This window comes from Pelodiscus sinensis, chromosome 31, assembly GCF_052426305.1.
Source record: "Pelodiscus sinensis isolate ZL-2025 chromosome 31, ASM5242630v1, whole genome shotgun sequence".
NCBI classification, from domain to species: domain Eukaryota; kingdom Metazoa; phylum Chordata; order Testudines; family Trionychidae; genus Pelodiscus; species Pelodiscus sinensis.
In genome coordinates, this window is record NC_143082.1 from 9,304,873 (window position 1) to 9,318,683 (window position 13,811).

A 13,811-nucleotide genomic window follows, 5' to 3' on the forward strand; every position below is an offset into this window, starting at 1 on the left:
ATGGCGTATGAGGGAAGACTGAAAGAACTGGGCGTGTTTAGTTTAGAAAAGAGAAGACTGAGAGGGGACATGATAGCGGATTTCAAGTATCTAAAAGGGTATGACAAGGAGGAGAGAGAAAAATTGTTCTCCTTGGCCTCTGATGACAGGACAAGAAGCAATATTTTTAAGTTGCAGCATGGGATATTTAGGTTGGACAGTAGGAAAAACTTCCTACCTGTCAAGGTGGTTAAACAATGGAATAAATTGCCTAGGGAGGTTGTGGAATCTCCATCGTTGGAAATATTTAAGAGCAGGTTAGATAGACATCTGTCAGGGATGGTCTAGACAGTGCTTGGTCCTGCCGTGAGGGCAGGGGACTGGACTTGATGATACGATTCCATGATTCTAAGTCAGGTCTGCACTAGACAATTAGGTTGGTTTAACTACATCCATCCAGCTAGGTACCACCTCTTGAGGAGGAGGAGGGCTGTTCCTGTCACCATAGGTATGCAGCTGTGCTGCTGTAGCATTTTAAGTCTAGACAAGCCATGAGACCTTCATAGATTCTAAGTCCAGAAGGGGCCATTGTGATAATCTAGTTTGGCTTCCTGTTTGCCACAGACCAGAGACCTTCTGTGAATTAATCCTTGTTGGAATGAAAGGAGAACTTCTAGACAACAATCCAATCTGGATTTAAAAATTGCCTGTGATGGAGAATCCACCGTTGCTATAGTGGAGGCTGCAATACCACAATGTCATTCTTTCTTTCTCCCAGTGCTTCAGAGCAGTGTGAGGGGAGGGATGAGGGCTTGAAAGGAGAGAAAACCAACAGCTCTTCCATTGAGGCCCTCCTGAGGCCCACAAGCCTCTCAGTGGCTGAGGGAATTTGGTGGTCAGTGGAATTCTGGTTACCATGGCAACACCCTATTTTGTTTCCCAGGCAACTGCGATGCTACAGGTCGGGTACCCATTGCTGAGTGGGCAAGTGTTTTAAAACTGGGGGATTTTTTTAGTCTGTTGGAGCAGAAATTGTCATGGTGACAGCATTCCAGCCCAGTCCTGCGGGGGAGGTGGCAAGACACAGGCAGAGAGCCCACGGAATCTCCCTCTCTTTCTCTCTTATGTGCGTGCCTACGCACATGCACACGCACACGTACACACACACACACACACACACACACACACACACCTACCTTCCCTGCTTTGCAGCAGCCTGCTCTCCACATGCACTTAGCACACACCCCACACAGACCATCCCACAAATATACCCATTTTGTGAGCACTCTGTACAAAGAGCGTGCACACACTGACATACACGCACACGTGCTCTAGGAAGGAAAAGGGGCCACTCACCCAGGCTGCCCAGCAGGGACTGACAACAAAACCAACCCCACCAGGGAAAAACTGGGAACAGATAAACCCAGCAGGCTGGGCCTGACCCTGATCTCAGCCACGCTGCTGCAAATCATCAGCAACTGGAGCTGCCCCACTGCGGGTCAGGGTGAGTCTGGCAGCATCGGGCCTACTGTGCCGTGTGCCCAACACCAGCCTGGGGTGTGGTGCCCTGGCACAGAGACTCCATTGCTGTGCTGGGAGCTGGCTTGCTCCCTGGGAAATGCTAGTGCATTTCACCAGTGACAAACAGTGACTCCCGGGCAGGGCTAGGGCCTGACCCACTGCCCCCTGCCCAGTGCCAGGGGGGCACAGAGTGCCTCCATGCTGAATGGGAGGGGGGCGTTTTGCAGTGCTGGGAATGGCACATGAGAGACATGCTCAGTCGGGCCCAGCCTCTGGCTGCTCGAGTATCTGAGCAAATATCCCAGCCCCCTTGCGGACCAGGGCTGAGCCCCTGCCCTGCCCCCTCCCGCACTGGGAGGCTGCGATGATGTTGGTCCATGTTTCCAAAGCGTTTTGAGGTCCCCAGCTAGGGCTGCTCTGGACAGGCAGAGGGTGAGTGTGGGCAGCGGAAGGAGGGTTAACGCTTTGAACACCGTGTTCTAAAGCAGCTGCTGAGGATCCCCAGAGCTGGCTCTGCCCATGGGGATGAGAGACCCCCACCCCCCGCTTGTGCCAGCCTGCACTGGATGTGATCAGCTCCTGGTGCCTTCTCTCTGTTAACTTCTTGCTCCTCTTCTCCCTCCCCCACCCCACTCTTTTTCTCCTCGCTCCCCCCCCCCCCCAGAAATCGACGAGGACCGTCTCCCCAACCCACTGCTGAAGGTAGGTGCCTCTTGTCTCACGCACCCTCCTCTGGTGGGTTGGGAGGGGCTGGCAGGCAAGTGCCCGTCAGGCGAGCCCAGTGCAGCATGACTCCTACGGGCCTTGCATTTCCTGGCAGGCACATGCCTGAGTCTTGTGCTGGAGCAGCAGGGCAGAGCGGCTCCATCAGTGGGCTCAGCCTCGCCTCAGCCCAGGGCCCAGCGAGCCAAGGGGCTGCCATCCCCGGAGAACACAGGTGTAGGGAGCAAGCGGGGGAGTCTGAGTGTGGAGGAGCAGGTTTGGGGGTAGAGTTAGGGGGTGTGAATGAGCAAGTGGGGACGTGATGGGGAAGTGACTGCAAGGGCAGAGGCTCTGTAGATGGGGCCCTGTTCAGTGGGGGGACTGGAGTGGGGTGGGGGGCAATGTGCCCTGTTTTGTGCCTGTTGGATGCCAGCCCCTGCAAACAACCCAAGCAGCCCCAGTGCCTCCGGCTCGGGTGGCTGTAGGGTTCTTGTGCCGTCCAGTGTCCTGCGGTGACCTGGCCTTTCCTCCCTTTGCAGTCGGGGCTGTCCATGTCCCCCAGGCAGCGGAAGAAGGTCCCCCGCACGACGCCCACCATGAAAGGTACCGTGGCACGTCCTCCACTTCATGCCGGTCTGGGGAGCACGAGGACATGCAGCTGGTTGTCTCCAGGAAATGCTTCTGTCCTCTCCTGCTTCCTTCGCCCGCCCGTCCGCCCACTGTCTCGGTCTGTTCTCACATTCCCTCCAGTCGCATCCTTTCTCCTCTGAGCGGAGAGGATCGGCGCTGGACAGACATGCTAGGAATGGGCGTGGGTGGCAGTGCTGGGAACGGGCCCCAGGTTTGGGGGGATCTGCCCGGGGTGGCTCAGCCCTGGCGTCAGGCCTGGGAGCTATCAGGATAAGCTCTGAGCCATGGTGAACCAGCGCTGCCCGTACTGTGCCCCATTGGAGAGACACAGTGCAGGAGTCCATGGGTCTGATGACCCCCAGCGGCCAGGAGCTCCCCCTTTGGCCCCAAGGGCTCACCTGGCATTTCTCTCTCCCGCAGAACTGCAGATGATGGTGGAGCACCACCTGTGCAAGCAGGAGCGGGAGGAGGAGGATGCCAGCGTGGGGAGCCAGGACCCACACAGCCCCGGGTGCTGCCACCACGGTAACACAGACCCCAGTCACAGCCCTGGGGGGACCTGCCCCCATGTCCGGGCCAAGACCAGGCTGGAGTCTCCGGAGGGCAACCACACTGAGCCAGACGGGCGTGAGTATAACATAGACACGCCCTCACTGGACAGAGTCCTTCCCCTGCAGGGTGGGTCGGCTCCGGCCCCTCTATCTGCCCTGCTCTGTGCCAGGCCTGGTTCCACCTTTCTCCACTGACACCTTGTGCCTCACTCACACCAGTGCGAGGCTGGGGTAACGTGCAGCCCACTGTGCACACGCTGGTGTCAATGCCGCTGCCACAAGCAGACCAGGGGAGCTGGGTCCCAAGGCAGAACCTGCAGCTCATCCGGCCTCCAACCCCAACCTTGGGCCCCAGATCCTGGGACAGGCAGCAGCCTCTGGCTGTGGGGCATTCGGGGTAGAGTCCCGCCTGCTCTGGCCAATGTCTGCTCCCAGGAAGATCAGGCCTGTGACTGCTTAAATGTGGCATTGAACTTTGCTTGTGCCCCTGAGCTTGCAAGTTCCTGTCTCAGGTGCCATCACTGTGGTACCTAGATACCTCACCTGCTTTAAGGCAATTACCCTCCCAGCCCCATGGAGAGATGGGCGGGGCTCTCCACCCCACGCTACAGGAGGGGAACTGATGCACAAAAGGGTGCGACTCCCTTTAGCCATGAGGTCAGCTCATCTGGGACTGTCCCCTCCCCTCGTTTCCCCACCCTGTGCAGCAAGAAGGCAGCTACTGTAAATACTCCCGCAAAGCTCTCCTACAAAGCACACAGTTCTCAGCCCGGCTGAGCCCTCAGAGCCTTGGGAAGGAACAGCGGAGGGAGTAACCACAGTGCCCATTGCTCTGACAACAGCTTTCGCTTAGCAGCAGGGCTTTCAGTGTGGAAAGTCACCTGCGCACATCACACAATAACCTTAGTTCTGACCCACAAGCCCCAACCGCTGTGTGGAGCAAACCCCCTTTCTTCTGCCCCATACCCCATGCTGGCCTCACCCATGGTGCCCCGCTTCCTTGCCCCGGTGGGCTAAGTGAAGCCGTGTCTTGGAGAGGCTGTGGGAACGAGGTGGAGGGTGTAGGGCTTGGGTCTGATGGAGATAAGAAAGGATCTGCAGCAACTGTGAGAACACTGGCCTCTAGTGGACACAGGGGGAAGATGCAGCCACAGGGGGAAGATGCCAACGCAGCTGATCAATGGAGTGATGGACCCTGGCCACCAGGCTCAGGAATGGCTTGCCCATTTGGTGATTTGGGCAAGCGCATGGTAGAGCAGCTGGGAATCGGTGCCGTGATGCAGTTGGGGAAAAGGTGCGATCCCTTCCCTCCCTGATGAATCACTCACTGGAGCAGCCTTTTAAAAATACCTCCAAACCCCCTCATCAAATATGTACCAAGTCCTCCTGCTGGCAGCCTGCAAAGTGGGACACGCACATCGCTGACTCCAGCGCAACTGACGCAGCCAGATGAGAACCAGCTTCCCAGCTTCTCGCTCGCTCGCTCACTCATCTAAAAGTGCAAAACAGCTGCATGGAACACCACAGGCTCTCCTGCTGCAGGAGTGGGAGACAGAAAACCTGGATTCTCTCCCTGGCTCTGTGTGACTTTGAGCAGATTTCAGCCCCTCTCTATGCCTCAGTTTCCCCTTCTGTATGCCAGGGAGATGGTCATACCCTACTTGCCATGGAACTGACAGCTAATGTCTGCAAAGGACTTTGAGATCTGTGCGCTGCGGGGCTCTTTTTCTCTGTCTGTGCTTTCCTTATCTAGCTATTCTTCCATCAACAGCCTGGCTCGGGCTGTCAAGGAGGGGTGGAGACAGCTGCCCCAGGGTCTGGCAATTTAAAAGGGCCTGGGGGTCCTGGCCACCACTGCTGCTACTGCAATAGTGGCAGCAGATGGAGTGCTAGGCCCTTTAAATTGCCCCCGGAGCTCTGGGAGGTGCCCTCCAGGCAGGGCTGAAGGGCTGGCTGGGGGAAGCTTGCCCCAATCCTACCCCTTCTGCCTGAGGCTCTGCCCCTTGTGGGGGCACAGACCCACCCCCCCACACACCTTGCCCAGGGGCCTGGCAATTCTGTCGGTAGCATCATTGATGAATGACGGCATGTCTGTTAGTCATTTCAGTGTCCTCAGCTTCCCCTGTCCTTCCAGGGGGCGTGATGGGGATGCACACAGGCGCACGGGCTTTGCAAAGGAGTCCAAACCCAGTTTTTCTGTACTGCAGATAGCACAAGGATTACCTAGAGCGAGACAAATTAACAACACACCAGGAGGCATTTGCTCGCCTCAGTTCCACTGTGGCGCATTCTGGCTTCCCCAGATCATGACGTCTGCTTCTGCTTCTGATCTCTCTCTCCCTGACTGGTGAGAAACTTCTTCTCCCAAACCCCCTTTGCCAGATGACCTCCCCGTCGGCCTCACCGGCTGCGCCTTGAGCAACACAGGCCGTCCATCCGAAGGGGAAATTATCCACGTTTAACAACCCCCCTTCATTGGCGTGGTGCCGCTGGTCAGCTGCGTGTGGAGACAAGTGGCACCACAGAGGGCAAACACCCCCCACCTTTCACAGTGAGGCTGCAGCCTCGCAGCCGGATTCCCAGGGAGTTTCTGAAGTCAAACAGAACTCACAAGCTGTGCACAGGGAGACAAAGTGGGACCGCTCGGGGTTACGGACAGAGAGAAGCACAGTGCTGTCTTTCAGGCCTGGGGAAAGTACTCAGTGTCCCAGCTAGATACAAGGTGGAGCTGATTGTTTAGTGACAGTGAAGACAGATTTCAAGGGACCATTCAAGATGAAGTGCCATGGTGGGGCAGGCAGGAGGAAGGGGAAAAGCAGCTTCGATGAGAGAGTTGTCTGTGGGTTAGAGATTGTTGCAGTGAGCCATGAATCCAGTGTCTCATTCAGTCCATGGTATTTAGTGTCCAATGTAGTAAGTTGAGGGTCAATAACATGGAGTCAGCAGGCCTAAATAGAGGCCTGTAACATGAAAACAGCAACAGGCCTGCAATCTAATGAGCAAGACTTTGATTCAGTAACACAGGCGCCAAAAAAGAGGCCCTACTGATAACTGTAATTGTGTAAAGAGAAGCTAGATAGTTTCATGGAGGTTAGGTCCATAAAAGGCTATTAGCCAGGGGATAGAAGTGGTGTCCCTGGCCTCTGTTTGTCAGACACTGGGGAAGGATGACAGGAGACAAATCGCTTGATCATTGTCTTCGGTCCACCCTCTCTAGGGCACCTGGCATTGGCCACTGTCGGCAGACAGGCTACTGGGCTAGATGGACCTTTGGTCTGACCCAGTACGGCCGTTCTTATGTTCTTATGTGAGTTAGTTGTGAATGTGAATGTGAGCTCCCAGGGTCGTCCTTTGAAGGAGTTGGGCAGGTTTCCTTTGAGGATGGGGACTGAGAGGTCAGGTGTGGCGGGCTCACTCTCAGGCGCTGTGGTGGTTTTGTCTCATCATTTTCCTGGGTGAGTTCAAGGTGAATGTCTGGTTATCCGTATCACTGTTATGGGGCATTTAGCAGAGTGGATGGGGTGCCCCACATGTTGTAACAGGCACGTGCGAGGACCCATGGATCTTGAAAGGTGTGTTGTGAGGTTGTTGATCATCACAGTGGGGAAGACAAGGCTGTAGGTTTTGCATGAAGAGGCCTAGAGAACATGATCTATGAGGGAAGACTGAAAGAACTGGGCCTGTTTAGAAAAGAGAAGACTGAGAGGGGACATGAGAGCAGTTTTCTAGTCTCTAAAAGGGTGTTACAAGGAAGGAGAAATATTGTTCTCCTTGGCCTCGGAGGATAGGACAAGAAGCAATGAGCTTAAACTGTGGCAAGGGAGGTTTAGGTTGGACATCAGGAAAAACTTCCTGTCAGGGTGGTTAAACACTGGAATAAATTGCCTAGGGAGATTGTGGAATCTCCATCGCTGGAGATAGTTAAGAGCAGGTTGGACAGACACCTGTCAGGGATGATCTAGACGATGCTTGGTCCTGCCATGAGGGCAGGGGATTGGACTCGATGGTCTCTCGAGGTCCCTTCCAGTTCTAGGATTCAATGACAAAAATCTCGGTGTGGCTCCAAAGCTTGTCTCTTTCCCCAGCAAAGCTGGGACAATCAATGAGGTCCCTCTCCTCCCCCGACTCTCTCGTGCTGGGAACAACACTGCATCAGCTACACACGGCTTCCCTAAAGCAGCCCACAGGAATGTGTCCCTGCACCCTGCTCCTCCGCCGCTCGCCTGGGATTTCTAGCATTAAAGGCCTGGCCCTCACTTGAGCTAAAGGCCTGGCCCTCACTTGAGCTAAAGGGCTGTGGCTGGAAGTGGCTGTGGGTTTTTCCCTTCTTGAATGACCGAGGGGGGCTCAGAACACTGGTTGGGGGCCCCGCAGTGGTTCTGGCTGGGTGCCTGCATTTTCCCTTCCAATCTGCAATGCCCCATGAGGTCATGGGCAGCACTGAAATGCCCCCTAGCCTGTGTACGGGGACATGCTGGATAGGGGAGGTGCAAGTCCCCCGTCCTCTGTCTTGGCACCAGTGCCCAGCTGGGGGAGATCTGGCTCAGGGTGCTTGTGCGGGGCACCCAGAATCCCTTGGCACTCGTGAGAGCAGCGCTCGCCCCACCAAAAGTCACCACAAGCTCCACTCAGTCAGTCTCCGTGGCAGCCTCTCTCTGCTCGGGAAGAAGGTGGCCCTAGGGCAGGCTGCCACATGTCCTGCAGGGCGAAGGTCCCTGGAGCAGGCTGCATCGGGGGACGGCCTGTCCCAAGGTGCAAGCCCATGTTGGGAACACCCTGCAAGGGGAAGACCCTTACATAGGGCTCCTTGGGCCTGTTTTGTGCAGAGGACGAATCGACAGGGGCTTGTGCAAGAAGCGAAGGCGATGGAAGGCCAGGACGGTGCTCGGAGAAGCAGCACGTACACAGACGGCCAACGGATTCCTCAGGCAAGCCGGCTCCTGCCAGTGACTAGGTAGGAATCCCTGGGAGGTGGGAGCAGGTGGGGGGCAGGGATAGCTCTGTGGTTTGAGCATTGGCCTGTGACATCCATGGGTGTGCGTTCAATCCTTGGGGGAGGGGGCATTTAGGGATCTGGGGCAAATCTGTCAGGGATGGTACCTGCTCCTCCTACGAAAGCAGGGGACTGGACTGGACTTGACTCAATGACCTTTCAAGGTCCCTTCCAGCTCTATGAGCTAGGTATATCTCCATATATTAAGGTGACCTGAGCAGACACAAGCTACAACAGGGCGTGCTGCTTCCATGTGCAGAGAGGGGATGGTTTAGACAGACTAGTCGATCCATCTGACCCTTAAGTACCAACATGCTGATAAGAATTCCGAGAAAGGACACAGATGCTGGCAGCACAGGCAGAGCAGAAAGATGCTGACTTGATGGTGCAGCGGTGTTCCCTGTAAGCTGGGTGCTTGTGTGGCCACTCAGCAGAGATTCCAATCCTGCCCAGCTGATTAGCAAGTGCCTACAGCTGGGTTTCTTCTTTCTACTGCTGGTGCACATTCACACGTGCCCATGCACATCAAATTATTCTGCACATGGATGGAAATGATTAGAGGGAGCGTTGGTGTGGGGGGACAGGCGATGCACCAGGATCTTCAGGCTGTGAACAGACAGGCACTTGGAGCGGTGTGGCTCAGGGCGGAGCACAGTGGATAGAGAGGAGGAAAGGGAATGATCTTGGGAATCCCATGGGCCATGTGAGCCCAGGACATGGTAACGTGGCAGGGCTGGGCTGGACTGACTGCCCTGGGCTTGGGCTCACAGCTTCCCACCTGGCTGCAGCTGATGTTGCTCCCTGGACACAGGAACTTTGGACTGGCCATTTGGAAGCAGGAGTGAGAGTGAGCGCCCCGAGGGTCCCGTTCATAATGCATGTGGTCACTGGGAGTGCTGCTGCCCCAAGAAGCCACTTTTAAATCAACAAGGTTGTTTGGTTCCTCTCAGCTCCATGTGGTGCCTATGAGGGAGAAAGGGGACAGGTCCCACGGCTCATATGCCGCCCCCCACCCCCCGGACAGTCCCAACAGCCCTGAAGTCAAAATCTTAACTCAGTCTGGGTCTTGGGGCTCATCCTCTGGGCAGTAAGGGGAGGCATTATCTGACTCAGGCTGGATATCTCCCTATCACCCATGACAGCCTTAACTCTGCCCCTAGTGATGCCATCCTCCCTTCATCCCTTCTGCTCTGAAGTATGCACTGAATCACCCTATCAGCACAGCCAGTGCATGTCCCAACCCTCCCCATACTATGTGCTGGAGAAGCATTGTCCAGGGAACAGTTGTGCACACAGTGCAAAAATGGGCAGAGTTAAGGTTACAGGAGCCATGGCAATGGGAGGGCATGTGCCTGCAGGTGAAGGAGCAGCAGGATGAATTGGGAAGCAACATGGCTTTTCGTTCCCTTGCTTTTGTGAGTTCATAGAGTGGGTCCCATTCCCAACCCCAACATCTGTTGTGTATTGACCCTCCTGTAGGTGGCGTGCCATCCAGGTGTGAGTGGTGTTTCGAGGACAGAGGCAGGGCGACGCAGCAGGGAGGAAGGAAGAAGGAAGATCACTGAGTTTGGAGGGGGCACTTGATGATTGTTTTCTAAGATTTCAATGGCTGTTTGGGTGTTTGTGATTTTGGGTTTTTTTATTGATGTAGAGCAGGTGCCCTGGGGTGGGAAGGAGAGGCTGCAATCTGGCCCCAGGGCCCCACCAGCCCTTCCTGGCTCATGGCAGATGGAGCAGCCTGGCACACATGGGGCCTTTCACAGCAAGCACAATGATCCTGGGCAGGATTGGCAGGGCCGGGCACGGATTTGTAGTTCCATGCAGTGTCCAGAGAGCTCCTCCTTGCACTGCCCAGCACAGCACAGCACAGCACAGCACAGCACAGAGCCTCGCACTCTGCATGAGGCCACAGGGGGAATGAGGCAATGGCTGAGCCTTCTGTCAGGCTGCCCCCAGCCTCCCTCCCCAACCTGACACACCCTGTCAAGCATGTCCCAGTCCTGGGATAAAGACACCTTTGTGCTGGTGTGGACGAGCCCTGAGGAGCCCAGGGACACCCCTTTCTCCCCAGCCACACAGGAACCCCCTGCAGCAAAACCTCCGCACTTCCTCCTCTCCCTGGGTGCGCACAGGGCCTTTCGCCCTACCGGGCTCCTGCCGCCCTCAGCCAGGTCTCAGGACCGGTGGGGCCAAGCTGGGCCGGGCTCGGCTGACCCCAGGGCAAGCCTGGGAGGTGAGCATACATTGCCCCTGTGCGGCGGTGCAGGAGGCTGAGCCCTGCCCGGCGTGTCTGTCGTCACCTGCACTCAGCCCTCTGCAAATCACTGCCGCTTTGTCCGTCCAGAGCACCGAGCCTGTCATGTCAATCAATAAACTGATCTTCTCCTGTTGGTGCCTGCTGCTCATTGCACCCTGCGCTGGGGTGCAGTGCGGGGGGGACACTGGGCCCATCCTGCCCGGTCTCCCAGCTCTCCGATGCCAGAGGCTGCAAAGGAAGGGGGAAGAAGCCCGCTGCAGCAGGCAGAGGATAATCTGTGCAGGTCTCATCCTGCTCTTGAGTGGCCAGTGAAGCAGGAGGGTTAACCCTTCCCAAAGCCTGGCTGTTCTTGTGAGCCGCAGGAGTGTCCGGTCCCTCTGGAGTCGCACAGTCCAAGGACAGCAGGTGCCTGTGTTGCAGGGAGAGGTGGAAGCAAGTTGTCGCGTCGACTACTCAACTACTCGCTTCCCCCCCCCCCCGTCCTTGCTGCCCTTGCTGATACAGAGGCAGCAAGTGGGGGGAGGAAGCAGGAACTGGTACTGGGGGGAGCCAAATTAAAAGCTGGTTCCCCCAGCACTGTCTCCGCAGTGCTGCCTGCTCCTACAACCCTGCGTTGCTGCCTCTATTGGGAGGACAGGGGAGGCTGCTGGACCTGGCATGAGCCGGGTCCAGGAGCTACCCCCACTGTGCCTCTGCAGTTTAAATGTAGTAGGAGCTGCGCTGCCTGCATGCCCGGCTCTTGCTACATTTAAACGGCCGAGCCGCAGCAGCCTTCTCTTATCGACTAATCGTGTAGTTGAGAACACTTTTATCGACTACACGATTAGTGGATTAGCCCCTCTTAACATCCTCAGGTGCAGGGAGCTGCACAGGCCAAGCACATGCTGGGCAGTAAAGGGTTTGGTTAGTTTTGAAATTCCCGCCGTTCATTCCTGAGAAGGAGCGTGTTAAAAATAAAAGCCGGAGAAGCAAAGTGAGGCTCAGGGCTGCAGGGGCCGCTGTGTTCCTGGTCATTCTGCTCGCCTGGCCAGTCTGCAGGGGGGCTCAGCCTTAGTGGCTCTCCAGCTCCTTCCCAGATAGATGGCTATGTGAGGGGCGGTGCCGAGCAGCTGACAGGAGCGGGGACAGCGGCTGGGGGGGGAAGGCTGGAGGCCCCTGGGGAACCTGTCATGCCTGCTCCCTAGCCTCCCGCCCACATTCCAGCAGGCCCCCGGGCCATGAGGCACAGAGCAGTGCAGAGCCACCTGCATAGTGCGCTGGCTGGGGGGACATTCAGGGAGCCACTGGCTGAGGCCTGTGCCGTGTCTCAAAGTGCTTGTCGTTTCCCTCTAAAGGCCAGTCAGGTCCCACCCCCTGGCTGCAGGGGCGGGGGGCTGGCGGGAGGAAGGCCTGGCTGAGGATGTGCCCAGCCCCCAGCAGCCTGCACTGAGAATAACAGGAAGGCAAGGCCCCCTTGTCCTGGGGGAGGAGCCTCCATTGGTCTCACTGGGAGGGGTCCTCCATCCCGTGGTGCCGAGGCAAGGGAGCATTGTCTCTGCTGTTCTGGGCTCTCCGGCAGCCCCCTCCTCAGCACTGACCACCAGGCACAGACATGCCCCCGGCTCCCAGGGCCCTGCTCTCGGCCTGCCCCTCGCAGCTCCAGGGCACTAGTATCCCATGGAGGGGAGGCCCTGTCCCAGCTGTGACTCCATGGCAGCCAGGAGGCTTTCAGTGCAGCCAGCTCTGAGCTTGGTCCCAGGCCCAGCCAGAGCAGCTGCCAAGGGAACAGGGGCCTCAGCTGGCTGGAGAGGAGAGGCCTGGCCTAGACCACAATGGCACTCAGAAATGGCCAGGGGATCAGAGGCAAAGTCCTATGGTTAACGCCCTGTGTGATCCGTAAAAGAGATGTCTGACTGACCCCACAGCAGCCCCTGCCCTATCCACTAGGCACCACTCCCCTCCCAGGCTGGCAAATAGAGCCAAGGAGTCCTGAAGAGCTGCACTAGGCCGGACCAATGGCCCAGCCAGCTCAGTATCCTGGTGCCAGCGGTGACTCGTGCCAGGTGCCAGATGCTTCAGAGTCAATGAACAGAGCAGGGCAGTTTCGAGTGACCCATCCCATTGTCCAGTCCCACCTGCTGGCAGGCAGTGCTTCGGGGACACCCAGCACACCCTGACAACCTGGCCTAATAGCCCCTGATGCACCTACCCACCATGAATTTAAGTATTCTTTGAACCCAGTTATTCATGTGACCTTCACAACCTTCCCCTGGCAACGAATTCCAGGCTCCTTGGGTTCGTTTTATACCTGCTGCTTGTCAATTCCATTGGTGGACCCTTGGGTCTCGTGTTCTGTGAGAGGGTAAATGTCACTTTCCTGTTCACTGTCTCCGCTCCAGGCATGGTCTTATAGACCCCCCTTCGTCACCTCTTCCTCAAGCTGAACAGGCCCAGTCTGTTTAAGCCCTTCTCATACAGACATGGTTCCATACCCTTAATCCCTTTTTTTGCGCCTTGTTGTACTTGTCCCAGGTCTAACATCACTTTTTCAGCTGGGGCAACCCCAGTTGCACTCAGCGTGTGAATATCCACATGCCATGGATTAACAGGGTGGCACTATACTGTTTGCTGGTTTAGTCTCTCTCTTGCCTAATGATGCCCAACATGGTGTTTCTTTTCTGGCCCCTGCTGCCCATTGAGTGGCTGTTTTCAGAGGACTCCCCACAATGACTCGTGACTCTTCCATTAGTAACAGGGCATTTAGACCCTCCCCCATCACCTTCGGTGGAGTTGGGATGCTGGTTTCCAATGGGCGTTACTTTGCACTGACCATACTGACCGGCTTCTGCTCTTTTGTTGCCCAGTCACCCAGTCCTGTGAGCTCCTTGTAACTCTTCACAGTTGCTCATCTGGTGGGTAACGTTGTGTTGTCAGGGAGGTTTGCACCTTCCCTCTCCACCCCTACTTCCCAGGTCATTTATGGACCTGTGACCTACACGAGCCCCAGTACAGTTGCTTGGGGACCTGTTATTTCTCACTGTTCATTGGGATAGTGTTTCACTTTGCCCTTTGTTTCCTGCCTTTTAACCAGGTACTGAGCCATGTGGGTACGTTGCCTTGTTTGCCCCAATGGCTCACTTTGTTCAAGTGCCTTTGATGTGAGACCTTGGCAAAGGCGTTTAAGCACACGGTGATCACC

General features: G+C 56.4%; 1 protein-coding gene across 3 annotated transcripts in view; it reads left to right on the forward strand.

The window, feature by feature from the left end:
• The window catches only part of PPP1R1A (protein phosphatase 1 regulatory inhibitor subunit 1A), a 59,351-nt gene extending 48,585 nt beyond the window's left edge, over positions 1 to 10,766 (forward strand). For all 3 annotated transcript variants that reach the window (XM_075902083.2, XM_089774584.1, XM_089774583.1), the window contains exons 3-7: positions 2,165 to 2,202; positions 2,742 to 2,805; positions 3,253 to 3,459; positions 8,210 to 8,337; positions 9,856 to 10,766. In XM_075902083.2, coding sequence (XP_075758198.2) covers positions 2,165 to 2,202; positions 2,742 to 2,805; positions 3,253 to 3,459; positions 8,210 to 8,337 — 437 coding nt within the window. In that variant the 3' untranslated portion in view covers positions 9,856 to 10,766. The remainder of the gene's footprint in view (positions 1 to 2,164; positions 2,203 to 2,741; positions 2,806 to 3,252; positions 3,460 to 8,209; positions 8,338 to 9,855) is intronic.
• The last annotated feature ends 3,045 nt before the right edge of the window (positions 10,767 to 13,811 follow it).